The sequence below is a fragment of the Octopus sinensis genome, linkage group LG1 (assembly GCF_006345805.1).
Source record: "Octopus sinensis linkage group LG1, ASM634580v1, whole genome shotgun sequence".
Taxonomy (NCBI): domain Eukaryota; kingdom Metazoa; phylum Mollusca; class Cephalopoda; order Octopoda; family Octopodidae; genus Octopus; species Octopus sinensis.
Genome location: NC_042997.1, coordinates 42,765,966 through 42,787,770, shown reverse-complemented (window position 1 = coordinate 42,787,770; position 21,805 = coordinate 42,765,966). Strand labels below are relative to the sequence as shown.

Below are 21,805 nucleotides of genomic sequence, written 5' to 3'. Positions count from 1 at the left end.
AAGCAGTTTGCATTATGCAGTCACACATCTTTTAGTCTTCTTCAGTGACCTGTGCAGACAGGAAATTTGTATTGTATACTTTCCTAATCAAGTTTGCAAACATTTACATGTGGGCGGCTGTCTGACAAGTTAGAGCAATGTTGCAAATTACACAGAAAGTTAATTACATAACAATCAAGACAGTATAAGCAAATTTTATTTCTTTTTAAAAAACTTACAAAAGGTGTAGGCATGGCTGTGTGGTAAGTAGCTTGCTAACCAACCACATGGTTCCGGGTTCAGTCCCACTGCGTGGCATCTTGGGCAAGTGTCTTCTGCTATAGCCCCGGGCCAACCAATGCCTTGTGAGTGGATTTGGTAGACGGAAACTGAAAGAAGCCTGTCGTATATATGTATATGTGTTTGTGTGTCTGTGTTTGTCCTCCTAGCATTGCTTGACAACCGATGCTGGTGTGTTTACGTCCCCGTCACTTAGCGGTTCGGCAAAAGAGACCGATAGAATAAGTACTGGGCTTACAAAGAATAAGTCCCGGGGTCGATTTGCTCGACTAAAGGCGGTGCTCCAGCATGGCCGCAGTCAAATGACTGAAACAAGTAAAAGAGTAAAAGAGTAAAATAGGTGTAGGCATGGCTGTGTGATAAGAAGCTTACTTCCCAATCACATGGTTCTGGGTTCAGTCTCACTGCACGGCACCTTGGTTAAGTGTCTCTTACTATAGCCTCAGGCTAACCAAAGCCTTGTGAGTGGATTTGGTTGATGGAAACTGAAAGAAGCCTGTTGTGTGCGTGTGTGTGTGTGTGTATACATACATAGATATGTGTGTGCTTGTGTTTGTACCTTTGTACCCCCGCTGTCGCTTGACTACCAGTGTTGTATTTATGTCCCCCATAACTTAGCGGTTCGGCAAAAGAGACTGATAGAATAAGTACTAGGCTTACAAAAAAGAAGTCCTGAGATTGATTTGATTAAAACTCTTTGTGGTGGTGCTCCAGCATGACTGAAACAAGTAACAAAATAACAGAATGTTGTTTCGAATCCTCATAAATTATTTCATTTAACGATGCTCAGGGTTAAATTTTTTTTTTTTTTACAAATGTAGGAGTGACTGTGTAGTAAGTAGCTTACTTACAAACCACATGGTTCCGGGTTCAGTCCCACTGCGTGGCGTTTTAGGCAAGTGTATTTTACTATAGCCTCGGGCCGACCAAAGCCTTGTGAGTGGATTTGGTAGACAGAAACTGAGAGAAGCCCATCGTATATATATATATATATATATATATATATATATGTATGTGTGTATATGTTTGTGTATCTGTGTTTGTTTCTCCCTCCTCCGACATCGCTTGACAACTGATACTGGTGTGTTTACGTCCCCGTAACTTAGCGGTTCGGCAAAAGAGACCAATAGAATAAGTACTAGGCTTACAAAGAATAAGTCCTGGGGGTCGATTTGCTCGACTAAAGGCGGTGCTCCAGCATGGCCACAGTCAAATGACTGAAACAAGTAAAAGAGTAAAGAGAGTGTGAATGAGACGATCTTACCATTCTAAAGAGCATTAGTGTTATTATAAATGAAGGGAAATTATTTGTAATTAAGAGATGAAACCAGGTTTTACACTTGATTCCTTAATGGCTTCTTGTTTTATTTACACACCACCTTCAGCAGATAATTGAAAACAAATATCTTTTATCTTTTATTTGTTTCAGTCATTAAGCTGTGGCCATGCTGGAGTGCCACCTTGAAGAATCAACTCCAGCACTTATTTTTTTAAAGTCTGGTACTTATTCATCAGCTCTCTTTTACTGAACAGCAAAGTTATGAGGACATAAACACACCAACACTGGTTGTCAAGCGGTGGTGGAGAGTAAATGCAGACAGAAAGAGACACATTACCCCCACAGCAGAAGCAATAAGGCTGCTTCCCCTGGTGAAGACAATTGGGCTGCAAGAGCCCTGTGCTGGTGCTGTCTAAAAAAGCACTCATACCAGTGCCATGCAAAAGCACCCAGCACACTCTGTAAAGTGGTTGGCATTAGAAAGGGCATCCAGTGGTAGAAACCATGCCAGATCAGACTGGGACCAAGTGCAGCTCTCCAGTTTACCAGTTCTGGTCAAACCATGCAACCCATACCAGCATAGACAACAAATGTTAAATGAGGATGATGATGACGGGCTTCTTTCAATTTCTGTTTACTGAATCCATTCACAAAATTTCAGTTGAAGACATTTGTCCATCTAGAAAATTACATATAATAGAAATATAAAATAAAATAAAATAACAATAATATACCGATGATTAAGTAAATTGCAAAATAATAATAAAAACGTATATATTTGGCTTTTATTATTTTTTTATTATTATTTTGCAGTGGGACTGAACCTGGAACCAGATAGTTAGGAAGCAATTTCTTAACACAGCCACACATGCACCTATGAATAAAAAATATAAATAATATACATGGTCGATGCCAGCACCGCCTTGACTGGCTTCTGTGCCGGTGGCACGTAAAAAGCACCAACCGATCATGGCCCCTGCCAGCCTACCCTGGCACCTGTGCCAGTGGCATGTAAAAAGCACCCACTACACTCACAGAGTGGTTCACGTTAGGAAGGGCATCCAGATGTAGAAACACTGCCAGATCAGACTGGAGCCTAGTGCAGCCTCCTGGCTTCCCAAACCCCGGTTGAACCGTTCAACCCGTGTTAGCACGGAAAACGGATGTTAAACGATGATGATGATGAGGATGAATAAAAAAAAAGATTCATTCTCCATAACCAGACATGTTCTCACTGAGAATTGGAAATGAAGGACATTGTTTTGCATGATAGTGACCCTCATTTACAACCGTCACACAATGTCAAAGTAACAAACATGCAGATATGCATATATACATGCACATACACATATGCATCAAGAATCTTTCAGTTTCCATCTACCAAATCCATTACAAGGCTGTGGTCAACCTGGGGCTATAGTAGAAGACACTTCCCCAAAGTGCCACTTGGTAGGACTGAACTTGGAACCCTGTGGTTGGGAAGCAAACTTCTTACCACACAGCCACATCTACAATTATAATATTCAACTAAAATAATCAGGATATTCAACTAAATAAATGTTTGAGAGTTCACTTTATTGTTTTCATGTTTGCTGTGTAGAGTTTGGATTATAAAAGAAGATATAAGAATAGATACGAGATCTGGCAATCTTGCTTGCAACAGAGTCACATCCTATTCTATCCAGGAAAATACTTATCTCTTATCAAATTCATGTTGAATCTAAGGCTATGTACCAACTTTGTGTCTGTATGGCCTTTGGATTTAGCTTTATTTATAGATTTATTTCACTGTACAGAGATTTATATTTATCTGTAGGATAAATATGAATCTTTGTACAGTGGAAAGAAAGAATATTTTCTTCATTAGACCATTTTTGGTAAAATTACCTCATTTATTTTGTGTATTTTGATTAAATGTATTTATTTTGTAAATGTCATATAAAAACGTGTGTGTGTGTGTGTGGTGTGTGTGTGTTTCTATTATCAAACTGGAGTCCACCACCCTCTCTAGATTAAGCATTACAGTCTCACAAAAATTTAAACTATATCAACCATTGTTAATTCCCGTTTCAATGGGCCAAAGAGAGCGCAACTCCTACCTCTCTTAGTTCCATGGCCTTTTTTTTTTCTTGTTTTCTTTTTCTATTTACTTTTTTGTTTCATTCTTTCACACATTTTCTCAGAGAACAGCCATGTTGTACTTTGAACCTGAAAGACTGCACAGTTGTACACAGCATGCTACACAAGCTTGTTTCATTACTGTGCTATCAGAAGCATGAAACATAGTAGCTTGCATTTATGTCCTGTGTATATTAAATGCTTTTCTCTTGATGATTGAAGTACTTTACTTTTCTTCTTTCTTTTTTTTTTTGTTGATCCCACCATTAACAGAATAGTACACTGTATATATATATATATATATATATATATATATGAAATCAATGTGAATTAGAAGTGCCACTAGTGTTGTTAGGTTTATTGAACACACATACTCAATGTATGTGCTTTGTTTGCCAATAGGCTGCAATTTAACATGGTGGAGATGACTTCATCATAGTGCCAGATGTTAAAACACCTGTAAGTCATAGAGAGGCAAGACAACACACCCCAATGCCCATCGTCCGTTGCTCTTCAATGGAATTTTAGGTGTCTTGACACTGGTGCTTTGATGGAGTCATTTCCACCACACCAAATCGCAGCCTACTGGTGAACAAAGCACATACATTGAGCATGTTTGATAATATCATCATCATCATCATCATCATGGTTTAACGTCCATTTTCCACGCTAGCATGGGTTGAACGGTTCGACCGGGGCCTGGGAAGCCAGGGGCTGCTCCAGGCTCCAGTCTGATCTAGCAGAGTTTCTACGGCTGGATGCCTTTCCTAACTCCAACCACTCCGCGAGTGTAGTGGGTGCTTTTTACATGTCACCTGCACAGGTGCCAGGGGGGGGTCTGGCATTGGTCACGATCGGTTGGAGCTTTTGACGTGTCAGCGGCACAGGAGCCAGCCAAGGCGGGGCTGGCAACGTTCGGATGGTCTTTTTATGTGCCACCGGCACAGGAGCCAGTCGGGGCGGTGCTGGCATCGGCCACGTTCGGATGGTGCTTTTTATGTGCCACCGGCACAGAAGCCAGTCGGGGCGGCACTGGCATCGGCCACGTTCGGATAGTGCTTTTTACTGATGTAGGTTGCATCTACAGAAAGTGTATGTAAGTATGTGTGTGTATATATATATATATATATATATATATATATATATATACACACACATACTAACATACACTTTCTGTAGATGCAACCTACATCAGTGTCTTGTCATTTTGTATTATTAAAAAACATGAATAAACAGATGTAAAGAAACCCACCTGTAAAGACTTCTGAACTGGCTCTAAATCACTCATTAGTATCACATTGTACTGGATATGAAAACATTACCAACATCTTCAAACGTAAACAATTATTATTGCTCTTTGCTCCACAATATTTTAATAATTCAATTAAGAGCTTTTAGGACATATTACAATTCAATCCCTTCATGACAAACTGATTTTTTAGTTGGATGAATTTCTTCATAAATCATTAATTTAACTACGTGTAAGACTAAAGGAGGGATATGTGGTGGAAGCACTCTGTCGGTTACGATGACGAGGGTTCCGGTTGACGTGTAAGTGGCTGAGCACTCCACAGACACGTGTACCCTTAACGTAGTTCTCGGGGGATATTCAGCGTGACAAGGCCGGCCCTTTGAAATACAGGTACAACAGAAACAGGAAGTAAGAGTGAGAGAAAGTTGTGGTGAAAGAGTACAGCAGGGATCACCACCATCCCTGCCGGAGCCTCGTGGAGCTTTAGGTGTTTTCGCTCAATAAACACTCACAACGCCCGGTCTGGGAATCAAAACCGCGATCCCACGATTGCGAGTCCGCTGCCCTAACCACTGGGCCATTGCGCCTCCACGGAGGGATATGTATTTATATAATGTAAGCTGTGACATTTTTTCCTCTCATAAATTGGAGGTGAATTTAGTGCCCTGCAATGACTAAATCTATTACATCTGTTATTAACTTAATTATCACCATTCCAATATGGTTGTAATTAGCCCAAGTTCTCTGTAATGTATGAATTTATTAAACTACCAGTCATTTGAGTTTTATTATTAACAATTCTTTGAAAAAATGTTTACAGTTGTCTGCAGATAAATATACTGAGCTATCTAATATATACCAAATAGAAATAGTACCATTTTAGTGACAAGCATAATAAAATTTATTTAACTAATTAGCAATTATAATTTGAAATTCTACTTTATATATAATTCAACAGATGGATTAAAAATGTATATCCTGTTAGAGAAAAAAAATAACACAGTTTGATTTAAGAGCAATGTTCATGAAATTACTGGAAGAAATTATTTCTTTTTCTCTAGAGTAATGAGTTTTGGTGAAATATAAATTTAAGTCAATATAAGTACTGCTGATTGGTGGTATTATTTTGGATTCTATTCCTTGTTGGATCCATTATGCTTTGTCATGCCTGGAAATTTGACCACTGTCAAACAGCTTGAAGAAGAATTAACCAAGACTTAACTTACCATCAATACACGAAGATAAAGTCTACCAGTAAACCCTAACACATGTATACATAATTTAATTTTCTTGGGTAGCCTAGCTTATTAATTGCATCATCATACAATTCCACTTCTAAGTTTATTGGAAGCACTCCGTCGGTTGCGACGACGAGGGTTCCGGTTGATCCGAATCAACGGAACAGCCTGCTCGTGAAATTAACGTGTAAGTGGCTGAGCACTCCACAGACACGTGTACCCTTAACGCAGTTCTCGGGGATATTCAGCGTAACACAGAGAGTGACAAGGCCGGTCCTTTGAAATACAGGTACAACAGAAACAGGAAGTAAGAGTGAGTGAAAGTCGTGGTGAAAGAGTACAGCAGGGTTCCCCCCCCCCCCTGCAGGAGCCTCGTGAAGCTTTAGGTGTTTTCGCTCAATAAACACTCACAATGCCCGGTCTGGGAATCGAAACCGCGATCCCACGATCGCGAGTCCGCTGCCCTAACCACTGGGCCATTGCGCCTCCACACTTCTAAGTAACAACATTATGGATGCAGCATGACCAAATACTTAACAGGTTCCCTTTGCAAACATCTGATCCTAGGCCCAATCCCACTGCATGGCTTCTGGAGTAAGCATCTTTTTTTTTATAACCTTGTGTTAACCCAACTTTTTATGAACGAAATTGGATAAACACAAACTGTGTGGATGCTCTACAGATGGATTTATTTGTAACTAGAATGTCCATCTCTGTTACACTATTTCTAGCTGAATCTACCTGAGAATTACATTAAGAGCACACGTGTTTATGGAATCATCAGCCATCATTGTCATCATGATGTATTGTATGCTTGCAGTGCACAGATGATGCTATCAGCCATACACATTCAATGAGCAGGCAATTGAGTTGACTGAACAACTGAATATTCATTGTGGAAACCAATAAACATCCATTTACTTGATGTTATCTATATAGGGATGGGCTAAGGGCATGTGTAATATGAAATATTAATTTTTGTCTTTCTTATTGTGAATAACTTCTTAATGATGACCACAATAGTTTTAAGATTAATTGAAGAGCTGATCCCTTTCTCTTTTCATTATATTATGCTTCACAAACCACCACGAGGTCCCATACCTATTGCTGTGTGGTGGCTTGTGTACCTCAATGACCCTTAGAACTCTGCCAGTGGAGAATAAAGGGCTTCTCGTGCTGGATAACTCAATGGATAGGGGCCAGACTAATGTAGGTAGACCACCTCTTCCCAGAGAGTAAAATGTTTTGTTTTTTTTTTTTGAAGCCCCTACTTTGAAAAAAGCAAAGTTGCAGAAGTGTCGATGACAATTCAAAGCCAACAAAGCGTGGGAGGGGGAGCAGAAAAGATGGCCCAGATTTGAGGACATTGGACAAAAGTCTTTTACACACACACAAGCTCTGTATCAGTATAATATTTACAATAACATGATTTCATTGAACCATAAACATAGACAAAGTGTTTGGTCATCTGGCTGTAGTATCATGCAATATGGCAGTAAAATGAACAGTTCATGGTTAGAGATGCTACTTTCTTATGATGCTGAGTGTTCTCCACAGTCAGCAGCCTTGGTAAACTCCCACAAATAGAAGTGAAATATTAATGTTTGTTCATTTGTTTTTCTTTTAATTATTTATTATTGCTGTCCTTTTCATCTCTGTCTTGAGCAATTTCTCTTTCCTACTATGATGCAGTATGGATGGAAGAACTCCGTCGGTTACGACGACAAGGGTTCCGGTTGATCCGAATCAACGGAACAGCCTGCTCGTGAAATTAACGTGTAAGTGGCTGAGCACTCCACAGACACGTGTACCCTTAACATAGTTCTCGGGGATATTCAGCGTGACACAGAGAGTGACAAGGCCGGCCCTTTGAAATACAGGTACAACAGAAACAGGAAGTAAGAGTGAGAGAAAGTTGTGGTGAAAGAGTACAGCAGGGATCACCACCATCCCCTGCCGGAGCCTCGTGGAGCTTTAGGTGTTTTTGCTCAATAAACACTCACAACGCCCGGTCTGGGAATCGAAACCGCGAGTCCGCTGTCCTAACCACTGGGCCATTGCGCCTCTACTTGTGATGCAGTATATCGGAGTGCTGTCAATTATGTACTTGTAGAAGTTTGTTAGAATCCAAGTGGCAAGTTCTCTATCCTGATGTAACACAGTGGAGCTGAGCTTTCATCAGAACATAAGGGCTGAAGACTCTTGAGAAAGGATTGTGATTACGCTATCTAAGAACTTAAATATCTTAACCTTTTCTACATCATTCTTTCATTCGAATTTAACCCTTTGCTTGTCGTGTGATACACAAGACGTACTTTCTTTGTATCATTTCTCTCATGTCCACGCATCATATATGATACAGCGATTCCCAGACCGGGCGTTGTGAATGTTTATTGAGCGAAAACACCTAAAAGATCCACGAGGCTCCGGCAGGGGATGGTGGTGATCCCTGCTGTATTCTTTCACCACAACTTTCTCTCACTCTTACTTCCTGTTTCTGTTGTACCTGTATTTCAAAGGGCCGGCCTTGTCACTCTCTGTGTCACGCTGAATATCCCCGAGAACTGCATTAAGGGTACACGTGTCTGTGGAGTGCTCAGCCACTTACATGTTAATTTCACGAGCAGGCTGTTCTGTTGATTCGGATCAACCGGAACCCTCGTCGTCGTAACCGACGGAGTGCTTCAAAAAAAAAAATATGATACAGTCTCAATTTTTTTCAACCCCCAGAGTAACCTGGGACTTATGATAGGAAGTCTTTATATTATCCAAGATGTATGAAACAAGGGCTAACTAAAAGTCTGGAAACTAGTACAGATATTTAGGACCAGCTATGGAAATGCTTTGGACAGGTAAAGGGCTAAAGATGTACAGGCCCCACCTCAATATCTTACTCCTGAAGTGAGCCCCTTAAGTCTTTTGAGTATTAGGTTGTTTTCAGTATACCTCATAATCATTTTCATTTATTTTATTTTCATTTTGTTTTTCCTGTGAAAATTTGTGATACATGATTTTACAGATTCATACATATACTACATGTGTTTTAGAAATATGAGTCATTACTGGTATATAATTTCATAAACAGTAAATGGCACCTATATTTCAACCATCTTGATTTAAGCTCACTTAGGGAACCAAATTTATCTTAAGCAAGATTCGCTTCACTAAATATGGGTTGTTTCAAGTTTATCTGTTGATTTTTATCTTTTCCGTCAAAAAGAGGAAACAAATATGTCCAACAATTTGTTTAGAGTACATAAGTGTTCCCCAGTGACTGAAAATGGTTTAGAATAGCTAAAATGTAACGAAAGTAGTCTAGACTATGAAGTTTATTTTAGAATCTTTAGATTTTTGTTTTTGTTTTATTCTAGTCTTTTGGGTTACAAGGTGGAGGGAAAATCATCTTTTCTTCTGTTATCACAAGATAAAAGCTGATAAACTTTTTAAGGGTGGCTACAGAAGAATGACTAGATACCTTTTTAGTCTGAGAATACCGAAAAATAACTTGAAGCAAATGAAAATAAAACAGATGTTTATTTTTTATAATAGCTGATACTAAGTGTGGCTAGTAAGATGAAATCTAAGCTGCTTATTAAATTTGCTAAATAATTAAACGTATATTGTGGACCATACAGCATTTTTCTTTAATCCATAAACATAATTGTTATTGGAATTTCAACTACAATGCTGAACATATATTTATGGAAAATGCTAAATTGTGTAACAGATATGAATGAGTAAACCTGTGGAAAATGTGTAAACATAGGCAAACAGATACTGAAATAATAATGGTGTTGATTTCTCTCATAAAAATGGTGGTCCCTTTTCAATAAATAAATGAATATATTATTTGTATTTCTTAATGATTTTAAGTCAACATATTCATGACTCACTTATCTTTGCCATAGTGAGGATGATTTCCTATTACCTTCTCCATGGGGGCTTTAACTTCAATATTTTTTTAGCAATGAAGATTCTGACAGGTGTAACATTCATGATTTTCCTGTAAAGCATTATTAATGGGAAGTCTTTAAGAACCAGTGCTTAGCTTTGGTGTCATAGTGTTAGGTAGATTAGTGAGTAATCTAACCCTCGATATGACAATGGTCTCTCATTGGTAACCTTGCCACATGATCTGGTACCTGTTCCTGGCAGCTAAGCAATATGAAATAAAGCATTCTGTCTAGAAACATAATGAAATGCTTACAGCAGATAGTTCAATACTTATTTATTTTTCCACCTCATGCCTACAAAGTATGAATGATGTAAGCAAAATAGCTATAACAAAGAATTGAAAGCAGTAGGTAAACTCACCTTGACAAAGCCATACATTTGATCTCTGGTACTCATTAATATTCCAACAAAAGAAGTAAAATATTACTAGAAAGTATTCAATGTAGCAAAATATTTTCTAAAATATACTGTTTATTGGCTCTGGAAAGAAATTTTCTACCTCACCAAAAGGCATATAAGGCCAGTTTCCCAAATTCTGTGGGATATATATTGTCTACTGGACATGGTGATGGTCTGCCACAGAAATACTCATTTTTGCCAACTGAGTGGACTGGATCAACAAGAAATGAAGTGTTTTGCTCAAGAATACAATACATCACCTGGTCCAGGAATTGAAACCTTTATCTTACAATCATGAGTCCAACACCTTAATCACTAAGTCACATGCCTCCTCTCATAATATGATACTATAATATAATATATTAAATAATATAAATAATATAGGCGCAGGAGTGGCTGTGTGGTAAGTAGCTTGCTAACCAACCACATGGTTCCGGGTTCAGTCCCACTGCGTGGCACCTTGGGTAAGTGTCTTCTGCTATAGCCCCGGGCCGACCAATGCTTTGTGAGTGGATTTGGTAGGCGGAAACTGAAAGAAGCCTGTCGTGTATATATATGTTTGTGTGTCTGTGTTTGTCCCCTAGCATTGCTTGACAACCGATGCTGGTGTGTTTACGTCCCCGTCACTTAGCGGCTCAGCAAAAGAGACTGATGAATAAGTACTGGGCTTACAAAGAATAAGTCCCGGGATCGATTTGCTCGACTAAAGGTGATGCTCCAGCATGGCCACAGTCAAATGACTGAAACAAGTAAAAGAGTGAAAAGAGTATAATACTATAATAATAATAATAATAATAATAATGACAATGATAATTATAAGAGAACTTCTAATGAACTGCTCAGCCTGCTCTAGAAATATCACATTATATTGTCTTTAAAAGTGAAGGATACATTGGAGAATATAATCCTCAATATACAAATTGTTGTGATAGTTGCAACTGGAATGCCTTTTCATCATATGTCTGTTGTATCAGAAATAACCTGGATAAAACACAAAATTCTAATGTTGTTAATATAATTTTGAAATACATTTTTAATTAAATTGTATTTTAAAATTTTTTCCTTCACAGGCTATTGGAAATTACTTAGGTTTTATTGAAACAACTTTATAACATATATATATGATGGCTAAGCATTTGCCAAATATTTTCATAAAGTGAAATAAATCAAACAGTTTGCAAGTTCTTTTTTAGGGACATATTACTGTTAGAAAATTAATATTCTTAACTAATTAGCCTTCTGGAGTTAACATATAAATTTTGACTGATTATAAAAATTAGGCATTAGTAATAAATTAAAAGCCAAAGTTTTGAATAGTAAATGATAATTTCTATATTGTAAAAGTGGCTCTTAAAAAATATTTAATTTTCAAAAGAATCCGAAAGAGTTATTTACTGGTTTCCACTGTGAAATAATTTGTTTGTTTGACATATCTAGAAGATTAAAATCTGATTCATAGATTGATTGATTCTTAGACTTAATATGATGTCTGATTTAACATGACCACCTGGCTCTTGCAAGCTTTCAGCCCAGCTCTTTGCTTTGAGCACCCCCCACTAATCTCAGATATCCTGAAAAGGCTCATTGGGGCTACTGCTCTTCCTCCACTGACTGGATGGAAGCACTCCGTCGGTTACGACGATGAGGGTTCCGGTTGATCCGAATCAACGGAACAGCCTGCTCGTGAAATTAACGTGTAAGTGGCTGAGCACTCCACAGACACGTGCACCCTTAACGTAGTTCTCGGGGATATTCAGCGTAACACAGAGAGTGACAAGGCCAGCCCTTTGAAATACAGGTACAACAGAAACAGGAAGTAAGAGTGAGAGAAAGTTGTGGTGAAAGAGTACAGCAGGGATCACCACCATCCCTGCCGGAGCCTCGTGGAGCTTTAGGTGTTTTCGCTCAATAAACACTCACAACGCCCGGTCTGGGAATCGAAACCGCAATCCTATGACCGCGAGTCCGCTGCCTTAACCACTGGGCCATTGCGCCTCCACTCCACTGACTAAGCCGTAAATAATAAAATGGAAAAGATCTTGTGTTTTGAAGTAATATTGGCTTCTAATTTTGGCAAAAGGCCAGCAATTTCAGGGGTGGGGACCAAGTCAATGACATCAACTTAAGTGCTCAACTGGTACTTATTTTATTGACCCTGAAAAGATAAAAGACAAAGTTGACCCTGGTGGAATTTGAACTCAGAAAGTAAGGACAAACAAAATGCTAAGCATCATGCCCAGCATGCTAACAATTCTGTCAGCTCACCACCTCATTTTTTGAAGTAATATTACAATTAGCAATAAGGCAATGAGTTGACTGACTCATTAGCATGCCAGGCAAAATGCTTAGAGGCATTTCGTCCATCTTTATGCTCTCAGTTCAAATTCCACTGAGGTCGACTTTGCCTTCCGTCTTTTCAGGGTTGATAAAATAAGTACCAGTTGAGTATAAGAGCCAATCTCATTGACTTACCCACTCCTCAAAATTACAGGTGTTCTGCTAAATTTTGAAACCAATATTACAACTGACAGTGACCCTCATATTCATTCTTAATATATTAGCAGCAGATTCAATCAGGAATATGCGAATGGCTGTTGTGTTCTTTACAGAAGGAGAATAGCTTTTCCTCTACAGTGAATATGTGTTCATAACACACACAAATCCATTATGAATACATGTTTGTCATAAAGGAAAAGTTGTTCTCTTTTAATGGCCACAACAGCTATTAGCATATTCATTTTCAAATTTCCCAGAACATATTAAGAATGAATTTGCAAGTAATTAATTTGAATTTCAATATTCACATCACATATGACAATTTATTTATCTATGATTGTAATAAAGGTTAAATTGTTTGATAATCCTTATTTTTCCCCTTAACCCTTTAGTGTTTAAACCGGCCATATCTGGCCCAGATATTCTACATGTTTTATATTCAAACTGGCCATATCTAGCCTCTCACATCTAACCTACATTGATATTCTAAAAACAAACAATCACATCATTGAAACCTCAAAGCTATAAGATAATGTATGATTAATTCAAAACAATCTGAGTGAAAAAGTATTACATTTAACAGAGTAATCTGAACACTAAAGGGTTAAATTAGCCACAGTTTTATTCTATGAGGTACAAACAGTATTTCAGTGACAAGTCATAATATTTATATAAATCCAGATATAAATTGAGGGCAAAATTCATGTACATGTGTGTATATAAGTATGTGTGTATGAACTTACGATGTACATATATTTATAAGTGCATTACTGTAGGCATACATACACATTATTACACAACTGTTTTACTTGTTTATGAAATGTGATTCATGACTTATGCACAAACCATAGTACTGGGATATTAGAGGTTCTCGCGAGAAAGAACAAAGAAATCTGACAACCAGCATAGAAATCCATTGGTAGATATCTAAAAACATTTTCAGTGTTGCATATTTGAATCTTTTTCTCATACATGTTCATTTAGCAACAGGCATAGATCTAAACCAATGTAAATGCTTATCACCTAAATACTCTGATATTATGTAAGAAATTTACTTTTCATTGGTTATAAAGAAAGCAATATTGACAACGTACATGTTACATGCACAGAAACATGTTCACATATTATTTTTCCTTATCAAGCTTCTCTGTGTGTCTTATAACCACCTGTTTCTTATTCATTGTTGCTATCTAATGCACTGCACTACCATCCACTCCTATTATACCGAACACAAAGGCACACAGTAAGTTGTAATCTAGGATTGGTAGACTCTGTTTTGTTCACTTACTCTTGAATGAATGGACAAAACACTGGCCATTCATTGAGAAATTTTATTGGACATAATTTTGTTTCTTCTTTTTCTTTTTTTCTTTCTTTATGTTCAATTACCTACATTTATTTATCTCACCTGCTGTACACAAATACAATGCATTAAAGCTGTTTGCTCTATGCTCAGTAGTAAACTGTTGATGTTCAATTTAGGCAAATCACTTCTTATCCAAACTCTTTATTCTAGCTAACAACTTTTTATTCTAGAAACTTTTTTACATGTAATTTTCATTTTTGTTCTGTTTAATTCTTTTTATAGGTGCTTCAGAACAAGACTTTTGTTAATGTAATCTTGCAGCTACTAGTTCTTATAAGTATCTCAGCATAACATTAAGCTACATTACCAAACTAATGTAGATATTTGTTATTTATCGATTCTCTCCCATAATTTGAAAGGAAATCACCAGGTCATGGAACTTGGCATGTTTATGATACTAATTTTATTTGAAAGCATACAGCTCATTTTCCATTAGTTTGCTAAAGGTGTTAGCTTCCAAAATGCTCATCAGTTTCATAGTTCTGTTGCTTAAATTAATGGGCATTGTCACCTCGGGGAATCTAACCACTGCTTGATAGTATGTATTAAGAAATTTTGTCAGGGACACAGCATAATGCCAGTGATAAGCCACTGACTTTTGACACCTTAACCCTTTAGTGTTCGCATTATTCTGCTAAAATTAATCCTTTTTTATCCACATTGCCTTGAACTAATCAGGCATTATCTTGGAGCTATGAGATTTTGATGAGGTAGATGTTAATTTTTAAAACAATATTGTGGGGTTGGTGTGAGAGACCAGATCTGGCCAGTTTGAACATAAAACAGGTAGAATACTTTTGGCCGGATATAACCGGTTTGAATGCTAAAGGGTTAATGACTGCCAGATACAACTTGTTCTTTATTATTAAGAGCTGAGTGAAAATGCATAGTCAAGATTCCTTTCATGTGTATATAAAGATATTTGGGGGTCGTTCATTTCTCCTCTGTGTAATGACTTACATTCTGACAGAAAATAACACTAAAACCTCTCTTTGCTCTTGAGATTCACTTGCAATGAAAGGAATTCTCACAAATAAATTCAAACTAGTCTTCACTAATATGGCCTTGATTATAAAATGAGAATAACCTTTTCTCTATTTGCTACAAGGGCCCATAGATTCATACAATGACAGGCTACAAAATAAAGGGGATGCAAGACATGGGGGGGTGTATACACTATTATAAAAATGTGGGGTGTGGCAAAAGCTTATATTAAGACATTAAGTTTTAATAAATTACACAAATAGACTAATATATAAACAATAAATACAAATAAAACAAATAAAAAACAGTTGACGGTAGTTGATCTACACACAGGTGAGAAAGTATCAACCACATAGGTTGGTTCAGGGCACCCCACAACCTCAACTGTTTTTGTTCCTGGTATTAGAATCTTGGTCTCATGAATGTGTCTATGGATATTCTCATTTTGAACTAGGTTTGAATCTTACCATAACTTCTGTGAAGTTCACATGTAGTTTTTGATAAACATCTTGTTTGGTTTTCACCAGAAGTCTACCATTTAAGCATTTAAAAAAATCTGACACCATCTTTCCCTCAACCTACCTATTGATCTATCCTTCCTCCATTAAGATGATCAATCAACTCTGTGTATTTCAGGATTTTCTAGGGTGAGGAAAGTTTCTCTTCTTTGATCTTGATTATCTTTGACCCGGGTTTACTTTTTTTTTTTATGTTCTTCTTTTTGTCTCCATGAACCTGCTACTCTTTTTCAGATAGGTAGGTTGTCAAGGTTTGGATTTTTGATATTTACAATTTAAATTTCTTGTTTCACTTAGAGGGAGAATAGGAAATCAAAAGCTTTTTTTTTTTCACCTTCACTAAGAAGTTTATCAAGACAATTATTTGGAAAATAATTGTTCAGAATAGATGAAATGTTTTTCATGTTTGTAATCTTCATTTTTTCCTTTTATTGCAGACTTAAATTTGGTGTCGCTATTTCAGTAGCCTTAAAAGCAGATTATATACCACGTCCATTTGTGGTAAGTTTGTAATATTTTTAATCAGTCATTGATTTAAATGCTTACATTACATTCAAAACAAAAGTCTTTTCTTGTTTGAATTTAAAATGTGCACATTCGAAGTCAGTATAGTATATTACCTCTCTCTCTCTCTCTCTCTCTCTCTCTCTCTCTCTCTCTCTCTCTCTCTCTCTCTCTCTCTCTCTCTCCTCTCTCTCTCTCTCTCTGTAGAAAGAAAGAAAGAAGGAAAGATAGAGATAGATAGAAAGATAGATACACACACACACACACACACACATATATGTTTGTACTTTCTTGTACTTGGTAAATAATGAACATATTTTAATCATGACTAAAATATTTGCAAGCATAAAATATCTTATATGTATGTACTCTTTCTTCAATTATTCTGTTTGCATGCAAAGGGAATATTTTAAAATGCTAGTCTCAAATACATTTATATTTAGGTGGGATAGTAGTTCTAAATTAGTTTAGTGGTATTAAAAAATATTGTTGTATGTTTCATTGATAAATCTAAAGTTTAATCCTTTAACTTTTGAACTAGCCAAATCCAGTACAAATATCCCTATTGCTTGTTTACATTCAAGCCTGTCTCACCTGCCCTACAATTTCATTCTAAAAATAAACAATCACATCATTGAAATCATGAGATAATGCAGGATTAATTCAAGTCATTGTGAATAAATGTGAATAAAAGTAATCTGAATGCCAGAGATTTTTCAATGATGGTTATGAATGAGATGAGAATCTTAACATTTTGGTAAGGACTTTCCTTTGAAGAATAAGAAAAGACAGGTAGATCTTGGTCATGATAAATCTTTGTTTGTACTAAAATTCTGAAAAATTGCTGATAGAGAATACCAGTAGATCAGTTGATTAGATGTATGTGTTTGTAATGGTGTGTGCATGTGTATCAACATGTAGGAAGTACCATATTTATAAAATGCTTTTTATGTTATGGTGTCTTGGCTGTTAAAATTCAGTGGGTGTTAAAAATGAGAATTGCCTTGATGTAAGGATTCTGTGTTATCAAACTAGGAAATGTTGTTTTGGCACTTGATGATCTGTAAATATGGTGAATCTATTTAGCTAGGTGTCCCAAAGGTAGCTTTAACCATAGTTATTTGGAATTTTGGCTTGATATTTCAAACTTACTGAGGCAAGAAAGTTTCTACATGCACGCACATGCAACAGACTAGAAGTCTGACATCTCCCTTGATGACTATCAAAGGTATAACCAGTAAAACTATACTTTATAAAAATATTGCAAGCGAATGCATTTTAAATCAAGGTATTTTATACAAACTGAATCCATTTTATTTATAGTAATCTTCATATTCTATCTTTAGGACTGATAAAAACTGATATATTGAAGTTGCTAGAATGGTGCTGTTTTTACTGAAAGCATAACTAAAAGAAAGAATAGATGATGGTCAATCAAAAATACAAATATACTTTCTTTATAATGAGTATTTTAATTTAAAAAGTTTTTTAATGATTTAATTTTAATGTGTGCTTATTTGAATGTCCCTGCAGATAAAACAGCACAGGCCTACTGACCAAACAGACTACATTTGTTGTCAATACTAAGTACCCTTGCAGAAAAAAATATTGTTACATTTGTTCCCTACATGTTGGCCCTCTACACATTCTTTACACACACACACACACTTTAGACTTTTTAGTTTAATTTTATCACTAATATTTACCACAGCCAGCAAATACTGGAAAAAGTTTTGGTCATTTAAAAATTGTCGTATTTGTGTTATCCATAGGAAGGCCAACCACTCTGGCTCTGCCTATTAGTAACCAATTGCTTTCCTATCCAACATCTCAAAAGTGATGGATAAAAATTACCTTGAATATTTTTTCTCTCCAGTGGCCACCACTATATTTTCCACAGACACTCTGTCTCCTCACATACCAATGGTATCTTGCCTTTTGAGAATTGTAGTGAAAATAACTCTGTTGCTTTGTTATCAACACGGCTTCCAACTGTGTCTCATCTATCACTAATCATCTGGACTAGAAGCTTCCTGTATGGTTAGTCATTCTACAGATGTGTGTTTATGTGTGTACTGGTAGAGCCCTATTCAACATTCTCTCTCATCTTTGGTGTATCTCAGAAATTGGTTGTTATATATATATCCCACATTCTTCCTCTTTTTTTTTTAACAACTTTCATGTTCTTGCATCTATTTCACAGTCCTATGTTGAAGATTCTATTCTCTATATATTCCCCGTTCACATAAAATCTCAGTGCTACTAATGGATGTAAAAGTCTTTGATAATGCTTCTGAGAGATTTAGTTTTGTATTAACCCTTTAAGCATTCAGATTACTCTGTCAAATATAATGCATATTTACTCACATTGGCTTCAATTAATCATGCATTATCTCATAGCTTTGAGATTTCATTAATGTAATTGTTTATTTTTAGAATGACATTGAAGGGTAGATGTAAGAGGCTGTATCTGACCAGTTTGGACATAAAACAGGTAGAATATTTGGGCCTGACCTGGTTGGTTTAAATGCTAAAAGGTCGATGTAATGTTTGCAGTTTGTTGTGGATCTATTACATCTGCAGAAAGGCTTGATGAAATAGTATTATTGCTTTTAATGAATAGACATGAAACCTAAGATTTTCTAGGATAACAAATGGTCTTTGCACTTCTTTCAAGAGCAGCAAAGTAACGAAAGTGAAATAACTACTTCTGGGATCAAAAATGAATTATAGATGTAACTTACTGGATCCTCATTTTTTTTTTCTGTCCTGTTGCATCTACCTATAATGCTAGCAGAAACGATAGCACGCTGGGAGAAATGCGTAGCCGTATTTCGTCTGATGTTACGTTCCGAGTTCAAATTCCGTCAAGGTCGACTTTGCCTTTCATCCTTTTGGGGTCGATTAAATAAGTACCAGTTACACACTGGGGTCGATATAATCGACTTAATTTGTCTCCTCTGTGTTTAGCCCCTTGTGGGTAGTAAAGAAATAGGTATTTACATTAACACTGCTGCTTGATGTATTACTTTAACTTATGAAAAATAAAGCTGCAGTCAAAAATATGAAACGATGATAATTATTATGGAATTAATTTAAATAAAGAATATCAACTGTAACAATGATGATGATAACTGTTGACGTGTATGACAATAATGAGGCTGTTGGTTGGATAAGATGGTTGACTCCCTCTCATTTGCAATGTTTACATATTCCAGCATGAAAGGGACTTGTTTTGCCTGAAAACCGTAACTAGATATAGATGTGGTTGCGTGGTAAGAAGCTTGCTTCCCAACCACAAGTTTCCGGGTTCAGTCTCACTGCATGACACCTTGGGCAAGTGTCTTCTACTATATCCTCAGGCCGACTAGAGTCTTGTGAGTGGATTTGGTAGACGGAAACTGAAAGAAGCCCATTGTATATATATTGGGTCATACCATAAATAATGCTGTTTTTTTTCAATTGCATGAACTAAAAGTTGGTGGGAGATGGGATCAACAACCTGCATCAACTTGCCATAAAAGCAGGTGGTAATTTTACCTTGTCCTCATCCTTAGTGCAAGTTTTGAAGAATGCAGTTTGATTTTAACAGTTATTTTTTCAAAGTTATAATGGAAGTGACTAAGGGGTGTATTCGGCATATTTTGCTTTATGCGTTCAATAAAGTGTGAGGAATATTAATGCTGTATATGGGGATCGGATAATAAGCATAAACCAGTGTCAATGGTGATTTCAGAGAGTCCAAACCGGAAAGTACAGCCTAGAAGACGAGCCTCATCTGTAGAGCTTCAGAACATCTGTGGAGCTTCAGAAGGATGTTCTGCAAATCCTAGTAGAACCAAATCCCATTGTAACTGTTGAGGAATTAGCAAAGAAGCTTGGATTTGGTCATTCAACCATTCATCAACACCTCCATGCCATAGGAAAAGTCAGCAATTTGAGTCAATGGGTTCCTCACAAACTTTCCGAGTCTAATTGCGCACAGAGAGTGAGTATGTGCTCTTCTTTGCTGTCACATCTCACGAATGAACCTTTTTTGGACCAAATAGTGACTGGTGACAAGAAATGGGTTCTCTATAAAAATATCAAGCACCAAAGACAGTGGGTAGGGAAAGGAGAAACACCGGCACCCCAGGCTAAAGAAGGTCTTCACTCACATAAGGTGTTGTTATCTGTTTAGTGGGATATGAAAGGTTTAGTCCACTTTGAACTTTTAAATATAAACCAAACAATAACAAAGTAAGTCTACTGCAAGTACCTAGAGCAACTTAAGTCAGTGTGAGAAGAAAAACGACCATCTTTGGTTTGAAGATGAAAGGTGTTCTTCCATCAGGATAATGCTTAGCCACATACAGTGAGGATGACATTCCAAATGCTGGAGCAGTTTGAATGGGGAACGATACCCCACCCACCATATTTGCCAGACATTGCCCCATCTGATTATCATTTATTCTGCAGTCTTCAAAATCATTTGGATGGAAAAAATATGAATCCTGTAGACGAGATCAGAACAGTACTAGAGTATTTTTCATCAAGGACAAGTGAATTTTGGAAGGGGAATGGGGTCTTGCAAGTCTACCTGATAGATGGAAGAGCATTGTGGAAAATGAAGGAGAGTATATTTTAGATTAAAAAAGAACTTTGTTTATCTTAAATTTAAAAAGTAAAAGAAGTATAAAAAAAAACACATTATTTATGGGATGACTCAATATATATATATATATCACAGATTGGCTGACCGAAAATTCTAAGATTTTTCAATTCTATTTCACTATTATCAGTATTTGCTGTTTCATTAAATTATGTTACCCAAAATCCCAAAAGAATATTTTTCTCCCTTGTGTTCTATCCTTTGCCAGCCTAACGCTGCCCCCCCCCTCTCTCTCTGTCTCATTCTCTGTTTCAATAACCACTTGCTTCTACAACACTTCTCTCTCCTCCACCACCCCACCCTATATAAACTTATGCACACACTCAGATTCCACTACTTTGTTTTAATAACTCCGCTAAAAGAATACAAATCCAGAAGATGTTCTCTAATTCTGCTATATCCCGCAATGAGGAGGGAACCAGGCTGCTAGAGTTCTGCAATGCAAATGATCTTATGGTTTGCAATACTAACTTCAGGAAACCTGCCAGTCACCTAGTCACCTACCGATCTGGTAGACATACTAGCCAAGTTCACTATATCCTTGCCAGAAAAAGGGAAAATTGGCTGCTTATAAATACCAAAACCTTCCCAGGAAAAGAATGTACCCCACAACATAGACTAGTAGTTAGTGACTTCAGGATCAGGGCTAAATGGATGCTCAGAAGATGACCAGCATGGAGGAGAAGGGTCTGGAAGCTTAAAGATCCTGCAACTGGACAGAGATTTAGAGACATATTACTTGAAGCTTTTGACAAGATAGAAAGGAA

At 36.9% G+C, this 21,805-nt stretch overlaps 1 protein-coding gene across 3 annotated transcripts in view; it reads left to right on the top strand.

Annotated features, from left to right (window-relative positions):
* Positions 1-21,805, top strand: part of LOC115216434 — a 254,983-nt gene that overhangs the window by 156,528 nt on the left and 76,650 nt on the right. For all 3 annotated transcript variants that reach the window (XM_029785770.2, XM_029785784.2, XM_029785779.2), the window contains exon 3: positions 16,321-16,384. In XM_029785770.2, the coding sequence (XP_029641630.1) occupies positions 16,321-16,384 (64 nt within the window). The remainder of the gene's footprint in view (positions 1-16,320; positions 16,385-21,805) is intronic.